The sequence below is a fragment of the Seriola aureovittata genome, chromosome 3 (assembly GCF_021018895.1).
Source record: "Seriola aureovittata isolate HTS-2021-v1 ecotype China chromosome 3, ASM2101889v1, whole genome shotgun sequence".
In the NCBI taxonomy this organism is placed as follows: domain Eukaryota; kingdom Metazoa; phylum Chordata; class Actinopteri; order Carangiformes; family Carangidae; genus Seriola; species Seriola aureovittata.
Window position 1 is genome coordinate 8898246 of NC_079366.1, and position 18138 is coordinate 8916383.

Genomic DNA, 18138 nt, shown 5'->3' on the forward strand with positions numbered 1-18138 from the left:
GAATGAAAAATCATTGCGACACAGCTCACAAGCTGATGAAAACACAAAGCAAACCTTGTAGTTGTACCCTTTATTGTGATGGGTGACTGTTTTCAATGAAGACAAAATGAATTCAGCCCGTATCCAAAACTTTGGACACACAGCTCTGATAGCAACGGTCGGTATCAAACGTTTCATATAGTGCTTTAAATGTTCACCCAAGAGTTTCTGTTTGCCTATTGTACTGGTCTCACACCATACACCACATAAAACAGGCGCCAGTAGGAAACATGCACCGATTTTTTTTATGCACTCATTGATCTTAATACATACATACAGCCATGACACTGGGAATGTTGAAGTGGAAATACAGCATGTGTTAATCAGAGGTGGAAAGAAGACTGAGAATTTATATTAGAACACATATATTTGTGTAGATTATTCAATTATTAAAACAAAAGTATCATTAGTTCGCTCTGATTTAAAAACGTGTCTTTAAGTTCCTTTGACATTACATGGCTCTTGCATTGTGTCCAGAAAAAGAAGTACTGTAAACAATCATTATAACCCCATTTATTATTATTTTACACACATTTGAAGAAGGTTGGGAAATAAGACTTAAGTAAGACTGTAAGTAGCAAAAGTACAAATACTCAGACAAGCAGCAATGTTCAATAAAAATATGACAGTAGCAGATACACTACTCAGTGACTTTCCACCTCTGATTCTTACAGTCCCACATATTACCACAGGGCCACTGAAAGGTAGCAGATGAATATTGTTTTACATTCATAAATACATAGCATATACATAAAATATCCAAAAATCAATCCAATTAAAATGTTCCTCACACCAGTGTCCTGTGAGTTTACACAGTCCTGTTAAGAACCAAGACATCACTGCAGAAGGTTCTGAAGGCAAAACGCCGTAATTGAGCAAACAAGCTGTACATCTGAGTTTGTACAAGGTTTCCTCATCAGCACCGAGCAATCTTTTAATTGCCCCAGGCGTTAACAGATTCATATTGATCATGCTGTTGATGGTTTAAACCATTTAAGGCAATAATACAACTAGGACCATTAGATGACTGATGGAGATGGAGGGTGAATTCATTTGGGCTAAAAATTCAGGGGCACCACAAAAAGTCTTGCAAACAAGACAACTTGGCTTGTCTTTGCTGGACAGTTTCACAGAATAAGTAGTGCTAGACTAAAGAGTGTTTTTCAGTGTTGTCAGAAGTACTCATCTGAATTTTTCTTAAGTCTAGAACTACTGTACCTGGGAAAGTATCCCTGCAAGCTCATGACATTCAATTTAAGCTGGTCTTATGTAAAACTGAACTAATCTGAGTTTTAAATAAGTAGCTCAGTATTCTTGAGGCTGTAAAGGGAATTTTCTACTGTAGGCAAAGGGCATAAGACACACAAATAAGTTGTACATCAAAGCATCAAAGCTCCCAAAACATTCAAGACAAAACAAGCGCAAGAAGCTCCTCCCCAAGAACAATCACTACACACAGACCAAAACGACAGCACATACAGGATATTTACAACTTCAAGTCAACTTTAAATACCAATAAACAATCCTGATCCACATAAAAGCTAGCTAATGTCTCTCCACTCATTTGTAGTGTTAACAGGTGAGTGATAATCCTTAAATTCACATCTGTTGGTCCCAGGGAAATCTTGTTCTACTTGATCACAGTGAGCTTCTGTAGTAAAGAGTACAAGTAAATGGACATCCACAAGATGGCACTGGCAAGCGCAAAGAAAACAGAAAACAACCCAGCCATCCATGTCAGTTCCCATAGGTCAATGTGAGTTTGCAGCTATATCCGTTTCTGATGAAGATAGCTGGCAGCTCTCCATGCTCCTCTCTGGCCTCGTGACCTCTCGGAGCAACAACACCTTTAATATTGGTCCTATGGAGGCAACCATTAGTCCACTTCTTCACTATGAAATCTTACAGTTCCCCTTTGAGGAAGACGACGAGTTCTTTGGAGGACTCTGTGGAGGCCTGAAGGACTTTGAGCGTTTGAGACTGTTGGCTTTGCTTCCACCGCCGCTGCCACCCGAGGCTGCACTGTTGGCCACCGAGTAGGAGCGTCCATGCATCATGACTGCATTCATACCATTGGCCATAGAGAAAGACTTGAGGTGGGACTTGATGGCGACAGGGAGGGGCAGTTTGTCAATGAGGTGCACCGGTGTGCAGGACACTATCGAACGGCAGCACAGATCTTGGAGGCTGAAGACTGTAGAACAAGACAAAATAAGAAAAAGGAAGATGGATGTTATGACTCAAAATCGCATAAAATACACTGTGACGTATGAACTGCAAATGAGAGATGCCTGCAATACTTTTCAGTATGTTCTTACACAGTACTATTACAGTACTGAAATTACAGCTAAGGGGAGACCAAGCAGACGCCCTGTGCCAGATAAGTACCTTGAAGCTGTAACCAAATAACAGATGTACACATTTCATTACTGAAAAGAGCAGTACGTCTTTCCAGAAACAATGTCCTGGTATTCAGTGCCAGTGAAAGGCGTTAACTTGCCGTTACATTCTACCAAAGAAATAGCACCAGCGAAGACTACTGAGAGTGTCCATAGTGACTTTTACACAGTTTCTAGGGATTCACAACGTTTTTGAGTTTTTCAAATTTAATTCTGAAATGTTCTGATGGGCACAAATAGAATTCCATTCATATCCGATGCACCGGATTGGCAGGAGAAATTTCAGTGTTGGATATCTCAATGTCACAACCTGGGATCCACACCTGGATTGAGTTAGGTGAAGTATATTTGTGGACCTTCTTCATCACATGCTGAACATTACCTGATGAAGATGTACAGTTGAATCCCATCTGTAATCAGTGAATCGCCTCTTTGGGAACATTTATTCAGTGTGTTTTCTGCTTTAGAGGTAAATATCTCAAAATATAAATATATAAATAATATAATCTATAAATAAATAAAACTTAAACTTTCCTCAGTTTTCTTTCTATCATTGGTGAGAACTGACGCCCCCCCACCCCTTTAAACAGTAGGAAAAAAACACATATTCCTTATCTGACAGAACTGGTAGGCAAAAAATTATTAACCAGCTCACCTCTGTTGGGTCGCCAAAATTTCTCCATCCCGTGTCTCATCAGCACGATGCGTGAAAGCTCTGTGAAGGATTCAATGACGTTGAAGTTGCAGAGCGGACTGACCTCGAAGAAAGTCATGCTGTTCTTCTCTGCATAAGCCCTTGCCTGCTCGGTTGGTACCTGCCGCTTGAAAGCCAGGTGAAGTCGGTTTCCCACCAGTATTCTGGGTACACCTGGGGCATGCTGATGGAAAAAAACAAATCTGTTGTAATAGTTGCAGAACTTTAATGTATTTCTTTATCACGTTTACAAAAAACCTATTCTACATATCCAACTCTTTGGTGCACAGACTGTGGCAGAGCTAGAAACAGACAATGAGCATTCTCAGCTGAAATAACAGTGGCACAGGATATGCCCTCATCTACAGGTGTTTCCTATAATTCTTTGTCCACCAGAAATGGGTTGGAGGAGATTACCTCGTCAATTTCCCGAATCCAACGGTCAATGCCATCAAATGACCAGCCGTTAGTGATGTCATACACGAGCAGGATGCCCTGTGGGGTGAAAGTGGAATATGTTCACAAGTGCACAGAATTAGATAATGAAGGAAAAACACCAAAATTGCTCTCCAAGTCCTCACCTGTGCTCCACGAGAGTAAGACCTGAAGATGGTGCAGAATCTGCCTTGCCCTGATGTGTCCCTGTTGAACAAACACATTAAAGCAAGTAGGTAGATCAATATGCTGTGGGTGTGTTTATTACTGCAGCCAGACACTACTTATATGATAATAAAAACACTTACCATAACTCTAATTTCACTCTTCTCCCATCCAGCAGAATCGTGGTGGTTTTATAATCAATCCCTGTGATTACACACAATCCACACACAGTTGGTTAATGTTGGTCGTTCTAGCCCCTATAAGTAATTTCTAAACAACTGAACAAAAGCAGAGATATTAACTCACCACTGCTGTAGGCGTAAGGAGACTCTACTGAGCCATCTTGCAAACTTTCCAATATTTCTCCCTTGCCGACATCGCTGTCTCCCACCAAAAGAAATTTTAGGAGATAATCGTAACTCTTTACAGGACTACTCTGGGTCCCCATCATCCCACGCATTGGATCCGATTCACAGAGAGCTTTTTCAGCTCGCCAGAAGTCCACTGTTCGGGGTAAGGGACGAACCAGAGGGTCCCCAGCAGAGATAGCGAAAGCTTGGTGACTGCCGTTTGACGTTAACGTTAGGTTACCAGCTAGCTGGTGTAAATCTCACGATTTACATCAACTGTATCCTTTACTTCGGAGACAAAAAATAATTTCGTCATTCCACTGGATTATACGGAAAAGATCTTTCGGCGGTTTGTATTAGCTCTGGACAACCGAGTCCAGACACCGTAGATGCAACGTTGGTGTTCACATTAATAATCAAAACAACCTTAGCTGTTAGCTGGCTTATTAGCTAGTCAGCTAACACAAACGACAATAACGTATTCTAGCACAAACAGAGGATATAAAGTAAAAACGAGGCTGTTTGGCTACATGAAACGATATTCCACTGAACACAATCAAACCATTTTGCTTTGTTTATGATGAAAAAAGCCAACAGGGATATTCCGCTTCCGAGCACAACGTCTAGCCAAGTGCGCTGAGTTACTGTGGTACTTCCTAGTACTGACATCATTAGCTGCGCAACATCCGGTTTTGATTTTAAAAAAATATAAAAGAAAAAATGTAATTATAGAACATAAAAATACTGTGAAAATAACAAGAACCAAAAAATACAGTTTATTGTTGATTCACTTATTTTATTTGTCAGATTTAATATTTATAGATTAACACTTTTATATCTTATCAGTAATAGGAAATGTGTTAATATAATTAATCCGCTTTGGGAAATATTACAATTATTTTCGTAACATAATTATGCCTTTTGCACTTTTTTATTTAAGCTTTATTATAAATTGATGTCTCACTTTATTTGATATTTATATTTAGAAAATAATGATAATTGATGTCTTGATTTGATTAGTGTAATCAAACTGCCTGAAAGTTCATGGACCTTGATTCTCTCACCCTTATTCTTTGTATGGTTGTTGGACTGAAATTTGGGAGGAAATGCCCTGTTGCTGCCTGACCAGGGAGAGAAAAAATAAATGTAAACTCTACCTATTGGTTAAATTGAAATGATTGATTTCATTTAAACATTATTTTCTATGTTACACTGAATTGGAGTAGATAAGGAAATGTCACATTATGATATACACCTACCTAAAACCAAAAAACTGAACATTTTAATCTTCAGGATTAAGGATTTTTTGCAAGATAGACTGCATTAGTTTTAGCTAGGTGTACCTAATAAACTGACAACTGAGTGTACTTTACAAAGCCAAAGTGGTGTACCTCAAATAAAGGGACAGATATAGCCTGTTTAGGTGATTATTCTTGGTCTCCTCTCATTGGTTGTCCTCAATTGGCATTTGCAGCAGCTGTGGGAAGTCTCTCTAGATTGCAGATCACAAAAGCCAAGTGAAACACCAGTATCATACTCAACCTGCTCAGGTGAAGGGTCGGCCTCAGTGAGAGACAGCTGCCAGAGTGAAAATGGGGTTTATGCACACTGGGCTTCTGTTACTGCTGTTTAGTTCTGCCTATAGTTATCAGTTTAGAAGTGGAGCTGGATCTGGCCTGTCTGTGCAAGATCCTGAATTAGAGTGGGCAAGAATGGAGACAGTTATAGATGAAGATATGAAGCCAGGACCTGCACTTAAAACCAAACTCTGGAGGAGTGGATCAGGTAGTGGCTCTTCAACTCCTGAAGCGAAGAAGCTTCCTGAGTATGTGAATGTCTTATCCTCTAAGTACCCGAAAGAGGCTTTCAAGCCAGAAAAAGGTGCCAGACCTCTCCCTGACTGGGTCAAGGAAATGTTACTTCGTCCTTCCACTGCTGCAAAACCAGCAGCAGGAGGAGCTGCAGCAGGCAGAGGAAAGTTGGTCGAAATCCTGTGTCATGTTGACAGAATGTATGTAAGAATTAGAAGACAGGTCTTTAAGACTAGGGATGCTTATAAAAACTTGAAACTAGGTACCTGTCCTGTTAACCAAGGTACCAAAGACCATTATTACCTTCTGTACCTCCTTAAAACTGACTGTGGATTCAAAAGAGAGGTTGGTAAAGGTGTCTTCTTTATCATTTTTTTTTTTTTTTTCTATTTTCAATACAATTTTCTGCTTCACTGTGAGAAACTAAAACCAGCAGAAATGTCTATGTTCCAGAGTAAAACAGATTATCTGTCCATCGGCAATGTGCTCCACTACAAGCCAGCTGGTGTCATTTTAAGGGAAATGCCATTCGATGTTTCTCTGCAGTGTAACTTTCCCAGGTAAGACTTTTTATTTATTTTCTTTCTATCTCTTTACTGTTGGTCAGCTTGAGTTTTAAGTCTAGGTCATAACTGTTTTTTAAATCACATTACCTACAAGTATTTATGTAATTTCAAAATTAAGGGTTTATATTTTAGCATACTCAAAGAAGTAATCATAGTTTTCACATGGCTGTTGCAGGTGGTTTCACTCCTATAAAGTTGGATTCCATCCCAAACTACAAGGAGGAACAGTTTTCAAAGCACTCCAACCAAAAAGTAACTTAATCCTCACTGCTCAAGATGGTATGTTACTTTTTTTTTTTTTTTTTTTTTTTTTCTTTAAAAATGTGACTTGATTACTCTTCATGCTTGTGGTCTTAGCATGCAAAGCTGTTGGCCAGTGTTTTCAGCACAAGGCCTTTGCTGCAAGGTGTTTGGATGCAAAGGAAAGATGTATGCTTAGATGAATGGTAAAAAGAGCAAGCCATTAAGTTGTACCTGCTTAAACTAAGACATGTACCTTGAGGATACAATTAGGAAAACACTAAATATTGGCCAATATCCTAAAAATATGTAACATGGTGGTCAAAATGACAGGAAAAACTAAGCTAGTACAAACTGGTTCACTTTAATAACATTAAAAAAAAAAAAAAAAAAAAAAAAAAGTTAGTGTTAAGTTAACACTAGCTTTTTTTTTTTTTTTTTTTTTTTTTTTTTTATTAAAGGAATTCTCAAATGTTTTCTCTTTCAAACCACAAATTATTTGCTGCATGAGGTGAAGACAAAACTATTATTTCATTTGAGCTAAACCTGGAACTAATGCCAAAAGAGAATTGCAGAGTTTATACAAGGCTGGAGACAAACTCTTTAGTTAATATCAATTTTTATTGAGTTTTTCATGTCACTATAGTAGGATTTGTTATCTATCTTAAGCATTTGAAGGTGTACTATATACAATAACACTAAAGCACATAAACATTTTCAGGGTTTCATCACAAAAAAGAGCTCTGATAGGGATCAAATATTTTCACTTTGGATTTTTGTAACCATCACCCCCCCTTTTTTTTTTTTTTTTTTTTTTTTTATATAAATTAAATGGTGAATATGTGGCAGCCCTCTTAATTTATCTAAAACAGCCCAGTGACTAACTTCTCTCTTTGCTTCAGCATCAGGGAATGAAATCACGGGTCCCAAAACATACACCTTGGGCCAGCCAATGTACTTTGAGGCCAAGCAACCTGACAACACTGCACATTCTGGAGATCAGAGGTTGTACATCAACAAGTGCTTCATGACTGCAAACCAAGACCCCAACTCCAGTCCTAAATATACCGCCATTGACAACCAAGGGTCAGATTTGAATTGGTTCAGAATTAAAATTGCCTCTTCACTTGGTTCAAAGTTAACATGCATATGCTCTTCAATTGCAGCTGCATGATTGATGGTAAGGTGACAGTACAGTCGAAGTTCCTCAGTGGTGCCTCAAAGATGGCCCAGAAGTTCAGTGTGGGTGCCCTCATTTTCAAGGACATGGTTTCCCCTTCTTCCTCATCACAGGTACTGAGAGTAAACTGAGAGCTGTGTACTGTCAAAGTGTCGAATCTGTTACACTGAAATCAAGTGTCTTTCAGCAACTCTACATGCACTGTGAGATCTCAAAGGGGAAACTTACTCCAACTCCGTCTTCAAAGGCTTGTAATTATGATCCAGCGACCAAAAAGTAAGTTGTCTCTAAAGGTGAACACCCACAGGTTGCAGTAGCTTGCTTTTTGAAGGTCTTGCAGGATGAAAGGTTTCATGTGGATTTGACAAAACAACTAAGCTTTTATCAACAGCTGGTGGTATTTTGAGTACTGTTGCCCGCGGTGTGTGTTTATTGCCATGCTTGCCAGCTGACATTTGAAGACCTAATAAAACTGTTAATGGTTTAGGTGGAAGGAGCTTTACGGTGACGACTCAGTGTGCACCTGCTGTGAATCGACTTGCCCCTCAGCACAGCCCAGGGGTAAGGATCCACCTTTTTTGTTTACACATTACAGAAAGTCACTACAAAAGCCATTGGTATGAAATGCAGTGGTTTTACACATGATTTTCTTGTTGCACATCAGTTAACTTGTGAAGCATTTTGCTGTCATGTACAGGCAGTATTACAAGTCCAAACTGCTTATCCATTATTTGACACTCCTGCAGTTTCTTCAGACAAAATGGCTCAAAGCTACTCTTCCTCAAATAAGATTTGTGATTTATCAACAGCTTCCAGTAATATCGTCTCTAGTCACTCTTGGAAGGTTGATGTGAGCGGCAGGGATGGATATGTGGATGTTCACCCTCAGATGAAATCGCTTGATGCTGACACATTCAGTTTGGAGGACTCCGACATGGCAGAGCACAGCGACTTTGTAAACTACTGGGAGCATGACTACTAAAATAAATCATGTGGAAATGCTTAGATTTTTTTTTTTTTTTTAAATAAATGGCTTTCTGATACTTGATGTTTCTATTGCTCAATGTCATAAAACACTCATTGCTGTAAGGGTAAAGAGATTAAAACCATAAGTTAAACTGTACACTTAAGACTTCAAAACTACATTTTCTCAAATGGCTGACACTTATCAACATAATCATGTATCAGCATGTGTGTGTTTCTGAGCATTTCCTGGAAATGCATCAGAGCATTTCTGCAGATACAGTCATGTACCACAAGGGGATGGAAGAGATTAACTGGCTTTGCTTGAGTAAACTCAGCAGGGAGTTGAATAATATTCTTGGTTAAAGGGTTCCCAATCAAAACATGGTGCAGGAGCTTTTTCTCCAGGCTTCTCTCCATGAAGTCCAGTAAGTCTCGTAGCCTCCAAGCCACATCATTTGGTTTCCACTGTGATGGGTCTTTGGTCAGAAGCAGATGCATTAGTGCAGTTTTGAAATGAAAATCCTTGAGCGCACTAATTCCAGACAGTGCTGTCTGTCTCTTGTGAAGGAAACGTGCAATTTCAAGAGTTTGAGTGTGGCAGGAGTTTAAAGGCAGCCGTTTAGAGAGGCCTTCTAAGAGCTGATCTTCGTAGATGGTCAGGGAGAGTGTCCAGAAAGTGTCCAAGTTGTTTGGGGAACAAGGTGTGATGTAGAAATGAGCAGCAGTGTTTAATTTAACTACAGGATTCATGCTGAAGCTAACCTTCTTCCCTGATCTGAATCGAACAACCAGAGCACCCGGAGCATCAACGTTACAAATGCTGAGGTCAAATTCATACTTGTATGAAATCAGTGCCCATGCTTGTTTGATAGTGCTCTGAAACCACCTGGTAACCTGAGATTTTGACAGGAAAGGCGTGTTCTTCAAGCAAAGCATACCATCGCAAACATCAGCAGCTTTTGTCTTTACTTTGTCATTCTCACAATGCAGCAGGCAAACCATATCATCATCTGCATCATAGGACTGGCAGGGGCAGCCATTTTGGATTTTCTTATTTTCCACCACTTTTATTTGACCACAGATTGGGATATCCGGCTGCAGGTCACTCGCATGGTTATTCCTGAGAAGGTACTGGAAACTATAAGGCTCAGGCGGGTTGATAGGAACAATTATATCACATGCATCCAACATCTGACAGTCCCCAATCACCATACCTCCATTTCTATCACAGATGGTCCTCATGGTCTCCACCATCTGAGTAGCAAACCCTTCCAAAAATTCATCCTCCCTCCACTTCTTATTGGATGAGGCTTGAACACATTTAGAATGAAAACTCTGCAGAGTGTCACTGTCGGGTAGTGGCACTTCACCAGCGATGCAGGTCCCTGAGAAAGAGGTCTTGGCTTCACCTTGTTTCATCTGGGAATTTTTTCTCAAGTATTTGTTGAAGAAGCGGATCATGGAAATAATGGAGAATGTATTCCATATGTACCAGAGGTAATCCTCCCCCGAGTCACTGATAACCTTCTCTGATGTTTCATTTTCTGACAACTTGATGTGGCCTTCTGACAGAGACGATGCTTCTTCTTTGGAGCTGAAGTCTTCCATCTCCTCTGGCTTTTGTTGTTGCCCCTGTGGTCTGATTGGTTCAGTCTGAATGTCTTCCCTCTGTTTACTCCTCGCGTCCAACCGTAAGCTTCCCTCTAGCTCATGGCCAGATTCGTTTCTGGACTCTGGACTTGCTATAAAATGTCCCCCTTCTGGTAATTTGTGACCATCATAGTCGTCATTATGTGTTATTTTCTGACGGACAGGTGCCATTTCCTGGTCTAGTTTCTTTTCCTCCCTCAGCAGCTTCTCGTCGTGCTTTTGCATTCCCACTGTGTTGATATCACCCAATTCTTCCTCCACCCCGGGGTCATCCCTCGGACACATAAGGAGACCCAGACCCACCCAGAACACTCGCAGCAGAGTATCTTGCATCGTCAATACTGTGTGTGAACAGATCAAACAGAATAAAGAATTGTTACAAATCATTTTTGGGGATTTTGAAAATGCATTTGTCATCCATTAAATATGTAAAAATAAAAGATGAAAATCCTGAAATCCTTATAATTATATTTAAAAATACTAATGAAAAATGTTCTTGACAGTAAATTTCACAATGATGCAAAGCTAGAAACTAATGAGCTACTTCCTCGACAGCCTGAAAACATCCACTTTACCCTAAGACTACATTTTACATGAAACACAATTAATCGCTGCAAGTAACATTAAAGGAGAATGAGAATCCACACCAGAGCAAACGATTACTTACCTCAATATTGCAGTGTTGCAGTACTGTGTGAATAGGTACAAAGCAGGAAGTAAAAGTAACCTTGCACAGCCACAGGCTCAGTGATCTCTTCCTATTTTAGATGTAGGTTGTCTTTCGTGACTTATTTCCTGCACACCCAGCCCAACTGCTCAGCTGTGACATTTTCCTGTGCAATAAACTGAAGAAAAACAGATAGCACTAACTTCCTGTAAGTTTCACTGCACGTTCAGAAAAGTCTGAAACGAACCATTGACTCTGAGTCAATGAATGAATCATAGACTGTTATATTATATATATATATATATATATATTATACTATGATATGAAGGACCAAGCATTAGGCTACATACTATGGTTCAAAATAAGACTAATGACGTGTAGAAAGTGCCTATGAATAGGAAAGTAAGCCCCTGCCTTTTATTCTCCTGTGGTCTTACAACTGGTTTGTCAAGCTTTGCCTCATTCAGTGGGAGCAGTTGAGTTCAAATGGCTATGTGAAATAAACTAACAAAAAGGTGTAATGGTTATTATATTTTGCATGCAACAGCCATTGTCCCTTGATTTATTTGGTTCTGATCAAGTGGAAACAGATTCACCCTTCACCTCTTAGTCAACAACCAAATTTTCCAGCCAAAGCCACAGATATTTGAATGTTTCGAGGCCGTTTTTGCATGTCTGGATCGTCACAGATGAGCAGCACTCTTTAGGTAACTTGAGGAAACACTACTACATACTATGTCCATCTAAGTCAATAACTAACAATATTAATATGAATATATTATATTATATATATAATATAAAAGAACTGACTGGAAAGTATGTCAGTGTTTTCTGAGCACTGTAGCAGCTTTACTTTAGAGAAAGTGTGGGTTGAATGTGAATCTTTGTTACATCACATGAAACACAGGTGCGTGTGAAGGGAGGGGCAAAATGACAGATGATGCGGTCAGCTTTGAAAATCACCACAGAGAGTTCGAGAGACACCTTTCAGTCAGTCAGAGCTTCAACACCTGATAAGGACTGCATGTTTTTTACTATGGACATTGTCATTATATGAAATTTTCCTTTCCTCTTATTTATCCACAAGAAAACAGGTAAGAGTGTTTGTGTTGCTACTTTCTGATCAATATCTGCACTTTGTTTTATTATCTCTAAATACACTCATAAAACCTGTGAGACTCTGGTACCCTCTAATAACAAACGTTATTAAATAGTTCATAAATTATAATTAATAAATAATTGCTTTTTTAATGGTTAATAGATTGTTTCTGAAGGTTTTATTGCTCAGTGACATGCCATTAATAAGATTTTTGGATTGCTGGATTGTGAAAAATCTGTGTGGCCTGTGAGCCGTCCATCTTCTGGAAAAGTGATGCGGCGTACAAAACAAATCTTTTAACAACTTATTTACATTCACAACTTGTAAGTATCGTTTATGAATGACTAACATTTATCATTACGCATGACTTACTAAGATGTGTTGTAGGCTAATTAGAAAATGAGAACACTTAATGACTCATTAACATTTCTAACCACAAGTTTATTAGCCTTTATTTTTGATTTATTAACATATATTACTATTGACCTAATGGTTTATTACTCCTTATCAATCAAAGTTAATAACTTGATCCAACCATGATGATAGATCTTTTATAATCTAGCAGTCAAACATTATTCTTATCAATGGCTTATAAAATATCTATAAAACATTATTATTATCATAATCCCTTTATAAAGAGGTTCTTATCAGACAGTGGTAAAGTGATTCCTACTAAATCTCAATGAATTTAACATTGATTTTCAAGTGATTTACAATAATGACACAAGAATCAGCATGCTGTGGTGCTGTTTCTACCACTTTTTACTGACTGATTTGAAACTTTCTACCACACTTCTTTTCACAGATTTAATTTCATCAGAAGCAAAGGTCCACCACATCTCCCAAGATGGATAAGTTTCGTATGATGTTCCAGTTCCTTCAGTCCAACCAGGAATCTTTTATGAATGGGATCTGTGGTATCATGGCACTAGCTAGTGCACAGATGTACTCTGCTTTTGAATTCAGCTGCCCCTGCATGCCAGAGTACAACTACACCTATGGGATCGGACTGCTTTTCATCCCACCTATATGGTTCTTTATGTTAGGTTTTGTTCTGAACAATAATGTGTCAGTGCTCGCCGAGGAGTGGAAAAGACCCACAGGCAGACGCAGGAAGGATCCTACAATCCTCCGCTACATGTTTTGTTCAATCACACAGAGATCCTTGATAGCACCTGCAGTTTGGGTGTCTGTCACTCTCATGGATGGGAAAAGTTTCCTGTGTGCTTTCAGCATCAACTTGGATATTGACAGGTTTGGGAATTACAGTCTTGTCAAGGGGATGTCAGAGACGGAGAAGATAAAACTGCTGGCAAGGATTCCATGCAAAGATCTGTTTGAGCATCAGGAAATAAGAGTGGCGGCATCACGATACATCAAGTGTATATCACAGGTAGCCTGGTGATTTCTTGTCTCTCAGTTTTTCTGTAAATGGTTTGAAACTAACAGGTCATGACGACTTGTTGACCAAGGCAGATCTGGAAACAAGTGAGACAAATGATTTCTCCGACCTAAACGTGTCAAACGGCATAGTTGAGTCAAACTGAGAATACATACATCTGAGTACAATTGGCTATTGCTTTTAGCTTATAGCCTAACATAAGCTATTGTTGTTGTGTGGGAATTTGGGGTCAGCAAAGCTAGCCAGCTAATACTGACAACATGACTAGATTGTATTTTCAGACAGTAAGGCACTTAATGTAGTTAAATATGTTCTCATACGCATCATAGCTATCACAGGCTTTGTTCACGGCAGACATTTTGGTATGTCACAGTGTGAAAAGCTCTGGTGTAAGCAATAAAATTGTTGATGGCTGAATCCAAATTGAGGGTTTTGACAAACAAGGGGTAGTTTAGCTGATTCCAGAATTTCACTCTCACCACAATACAACAAAATTAATTAATTAATGAAGAAACAACTGTATAGCTAAATTGATCAAATCTGAATTGGAATTGGAGGGGATACAGTTAGTGGACTCATGACCTCAGTATCTTTATTTCTATATACACATATTGTATAGGCTATGTGTACAGTAAGGGTTTGGCAAAAAGTTGGGGGCACATTCAGAAGAAGGTTTTCAACTTTTATCACTGAAAAGTGTGACTCAGCAAAATCTAATTGTTCTTGCTTTATTCTTAAAAAAAACTGTGTTTAACATAAATCCCCCCGCCAGACTCGAACTCACTTTGCACTTTGAGTCCGCTAGAGCTTTCCGGTTCGCTTAGTAGAGGGATAGATAAGCCTCTAAATTTATCATTCAAGGCACTGGGACCTATTTCATCCGTCCAAAAACACCCACACTGTTATTTAGGTCTTTGATCAGCTGAAGGGCAATTATACAGGCTTAAAAGTAACCTCTCTAAAAAGTCTATTGATATACAGATTCTGTTAATGAGCTATGAAACTGATGGGAAACTGCTAGATAGGCCTTTTCCATCACATATTCGACTATTTGCCTATATCCTAATATTTACAAGAACAACACTAAACACTGTTGCATGTCCTGTTCAGCCAGACTGAAGGAGTCAAGATTAACCAGATAGTACGTTCACTCTCAAGACACATTTCCCGATTGTCTATATTCTGACCACAGAGTATTATTATGAGGGCTCAAAATAATGCCCAGCTTGCTATACCAATAATACATGTCTATATTTCACAGGCATGTGGATGGATGTTTTTGCTGATGATGACCTTCACGGCCTTCCTGATCCGGGCTATTCGACCATGCTTTACCCAGGCCGCTTTCCTCAAGACCAAGTACTGGTCTCATTACATTGACATCGAGCGCAAGATGTTCGACGAGACCTGTAAGGAGCACGCCAAGAGCTTTGCCAAGGTTTGCATCCATCAGTACTTTGAGAACATCAGTGGGGAGATGCGCAGCTTCCACCGCCATCGCTCCTGCAACGACGACAGTGACGATGATGACGAAGACAACAAGAAAAGTGATGAAGACAAGCTTCTGGGTATCAGAGCCCAGGATGATATGAATAAAGTTTTGTGGAACTGGCACACCTGTAAGCCAGCACTGGCTCTGAGAAAGGACCAAATAGATGGCGAAAACAATGGCAGACTGAATGGAGAAGCCAATGGAGCACTTAATGGGTTTGTAAAGGGACACACCCATGATGTGGGAAAAAAGGAATGGGCAGTGTATTACAGTAAGGTCTGATCCAGCTGGATCTTATTTAGCTTTCAGTCAGTCACATTGTTTCAGAGTTTCAGGAATAACAACTTTATTTTTAGAATTTGTAAAATTTTGTTAGAAATATACATATACACGTTTGTATGTATTTGTAACATTTTATGAATGGATATAAAGAGGAATGTATAGTTTGACTGATGGAGCATGATAAGCACAAAGTGTAAAAACTGTCATCATATTTCTGGTTCACACACAGTTAATTTCTCTCAAAAGATGTCTAGTACTGGGTGTAGTCCAAAACTTGTTTGTACTGTTGTCACCACTGTTTTATCTATAGGGCATGATATACTAATGAAAACACAATCTGGCACTTCTCTCTGAGGAACTGAGCTTGGCAAAAAACCTTGTCTTTAAATTGTAGGCTGCAGAAGTAAAGCTGCTGCATCGGGCCGATAGTAAAGCATTATTACAGCACACTGGAGAATTCTCATTGATAACAACACTAATGAATGTTTGTGTTGCTCACAAGTGTGGGGCCACCATAAATATTCCCAGGGCACAAAACTGAAAGTGTCGACGTGGGTCTTATGAGCTGCATGCACTTCAACTCCCTGTTGCTCCTTGCTTTAAGGCAAAACTACGCAACGTCTCAAAGAAGAAATAAGAAAATCTTTCTCTTGCAAATGAAAAGCTGAATGCATAAGAAATAAAAAAAACATTCATTCTCAATTCAATACACTCAGATATGAATGTAATTCAGACAAATACTTGATCTGTATTGGCCCATGTAACAAGGGTTTCACAGAATCCTTAAAAAATATCAACCTAGCCATTCAAGAATGGAAATGTCTCCATTAACACAGTATAATCTTGGTTTATTATGTTTTGCAAACATTATCTCTGGTTTGAACCGTGTGAGAGCAGATAACCCTACAGTGCTACTGTATTTCCAGTCAGGCAATCCTATGATTTATGCAAAAAAACAAAAGGTTGTGTCAGCCAAAACAATTTACATGCCATTAAGAAAACAAGGTCAGCATTCGTATCTCTCTCTCTCTCGCTCTCTCCCGCTCACTTTTGCACTCAGTTTTGTCAGTCACCTCTTGTTAAAACCTTTTTTCATCGAAGTGTTGACTGTTCTATCTTGTAAAAAGCCTTGTGAATGTATTTTTGCAGGGATTTCATTACAGCTGAACATTTTAATTTTTACTGCACATCTTCAGGAAACTGTTGATACAATGGTGTTTTCACCACATTTCACAAGAGGGCGTGCTTTTGCCAAAACCACCAGCCTTCACATGCCAACAACACAACCCTGTAGCTACAACACACACAATCTTTGAAACCTGTAAACACCCCACAATGCGCGCAGTGTATTAAGCACTGTATTTATGCCCATGCATCTGTGCAGTCCATCCAGCTGTTCCTCGGTACTCAACAGTAACATCATTACTAGAGCAGGAGGGTAGGAGGAGGAGGAGGAGGGTAGGGTGAATGAAAATGGCATGGATCCCATTGAAGCCCCCCCCCGGGGATTAGTGGAGCAGCACTCCCCTTGACCGTCTCACAGCTCGTCCAGTAGCCCAGCAGCTGTTCTCTCTCTCAGCGAATTGGCAGCCAGGGTCGCTGGTGTGGGGGTGGACGTGTATGAAACGTCTTTGTCCAGGCTGTAATTTTTCTATGTGTCTCCCTCTTTTCCTCTTGGTATTACTTTCCTTCATATCTCCCCATATGCAGAGATGCCTCCTCCTCTCATCCCTGCTCTTTCTATTTGTTCCTTCGCTCTAAAGGAGTGACATGATGTTTATATATAGATCAAACAAAGCGAACATGAAAAATAAAGTGCTGTAGCTCAAAATACAATCTGCGTATGTGTGAAGGAAGGAAGTGGAAGGAGACAAGGTTGCATCTTCTCTTCTTTTGCTGACTTCCACTTCACACAAATGGCTTTGTTTTGGTTGTCAGGACATCAGCCATGCGCATGTTACTGACCGGGGCCTCCCTTGACTTTGCTGCAAGTGTCTCTCTTGTCTCCCTCTCACATATACATGCACAGGGGTGTGCGCATACAGACACATACACATCAGCATGCTTGCAGGCGTCCTATTCGTCAGTGTCTGGCTCATTCTGCCTTGCTTCTGCCTACAGATTGGAGGACAGAGGTAGCGAGGGAGGGCTGAGGGAGAGGAGAGTTGCGAGGCAAAACGGCTGGTCACATGAGCAGAGATCTGTTTACAAACCCAAGGCAGAGCAGAGCAAGAGCAAGGGGAGGAAGGGAAAGGCGAGTTGCAGGCTCTCTCTGAGCACCATTATGGATTGAATGAGGAAGAGGGGAAGCCTGCCATGACAAAGCCAGCTGGAGGTGGGAGAGACTGAACACGACACACGCAGACACACTTGTGCACACACATCGCCTTTGTCTCAGATTTTTTTTTTTCTCAATTGAAGGAGCAGATGGTTAGAGGGAGAGTAGGATCCCCCCCTACGCACACACACACACACACACACACATGCACTGACTGACACACAAACACACACTCACCAGCAAAACACCAAACCCAGCTAGAGGACTGTTGTTGACTGCATGGAGCTGTCCTCACTTTGTTTGGGCTTTGAGAGAAGTACATTTCTGCCTTCTGTACTGAGGAGGAATACCCACTGCAAGATCAGAGGACTGGAGGAGGAGACAACAGACAAGAAGAGAGGGGGATGAGACTTGTGAAAATCC

At 40.0% G+C, this 18138-nt stretch overlaps 4 protein-coding genes across 5 annotated transcripts; 2 read left to right on the forward strand and 2 right to left on the reverse strand.

Moving 5' to 3' along the window:
* Nucleotides 1–55: 55 nt before the first annotated feature.
* LOC130166528 (ras-related protein Rab-40C-like) lies at nucleotides 56–4713 on the reverse strand. The gene is made up of 6 exons (XM_056372203.1): nucleotides 4039–4713; nucleotides 3876–3936; nucleotides 3714–3774; nucleotides 3550–3627; nucleotides 3094–3316; nucleotides 56–2233 (listed from the first exon to the last, which is right to left on the reverse strand). The coding sequence occupies exons 1-6, from the start codon at nucleotides 4190–4192 to the stop codon at nucleotides 1932–1934; spliced, it is 879 nt and encodes a 292-aa protein (XP_056228178.1). The 5' UTR covers nucleotides 4193–4713; the 3' UTR covers nucleotides 56–1931.
* A 128-nt stretch (nucleotides 4714–4841) lies between these two features.
* Nucleotides 4842–8899, forward strand: zp3c (zona pellucida glycoprotein 3c). Of its 2 annotated transcripts, XM_056372198.1 has the most exons (8): nucleotides 4842–6238; nucleotides 6347–6453; nucleotides 6635–6738; nucleotides 7602–7785; nucleotides 7866–7992; nucleotides 8067–8155; nucleotides 8367–8440; nucleotides 8689–8899. In XM_056372198.1, the coding sequence occupies exons 1-8, from the start codon at nucleotides 5675–5677 to the stop codon at nucleotides 8859–8861; spliced, it is 1422 nt and encodes a 473-aa protein (XP_056228173.1). In that variant the 5' UTR covers nucleotides 4842–5674; the 3' UTR covers nucleotides 8862–8899. The 2 variants fall into 2 exon arrangements, with proteins under 2 accessions (XP_056228173.1, XP_056228172.1); XM_056372197.1 differs by having other exon boundaries at nucleotides 4842–6453.
* A 115-nt stretch (nucleotides 8900–9014) lies between these two features.
* LOC130166520 (inositol 1,4,5-trisphosphate receptor-interacting protein) lies at nucleotides 9015–11443 on the reverse strand. The gene is made up of 2 exons (XM_056372189.1): nucleotides 11163–11443; nucleotides 9015–10836 (listed from the first exon to the last, which is right to left on the reverse strand). Exon 2 carries the CDS (start codon nucleotides 10826–10828, stop codon nucleotides 9020–9022), a length of 1809 nt encoding a protein of 602 aa, XP_056228164.1. The 5' UTR covers nucleotides 10829–10836; nucleotides 11163–11443; the 3' UTR covers nucleotides 9015–9019.
* Nucleotides 11444–12951: 1508 nt separating this feature from the next.
* LOC130166527 (calcium homeostasis modulator protein 1) lies at nucleotides 12952–17439 on the forward strand. The gene is made up of 2 exons (XM_056372202.1): nucleotides 12952–13654; nucleotides 14925–17439. The coding sequence occupies exons 1-2, from the start codon at nucleotides 13109–13111 to the stop codon at nucleotides 15435–15437; spliced, it is 1059 nt and encodes a 352-aa protein (XP_056228177.1). The 5' UTR covers nucleotides 12952–13108; the 3' UTR covers nucleotides 15438–17439.
* The last annotated feature ends 699 nt before the right edge of the window (nucleotides 17440–18138 follow it).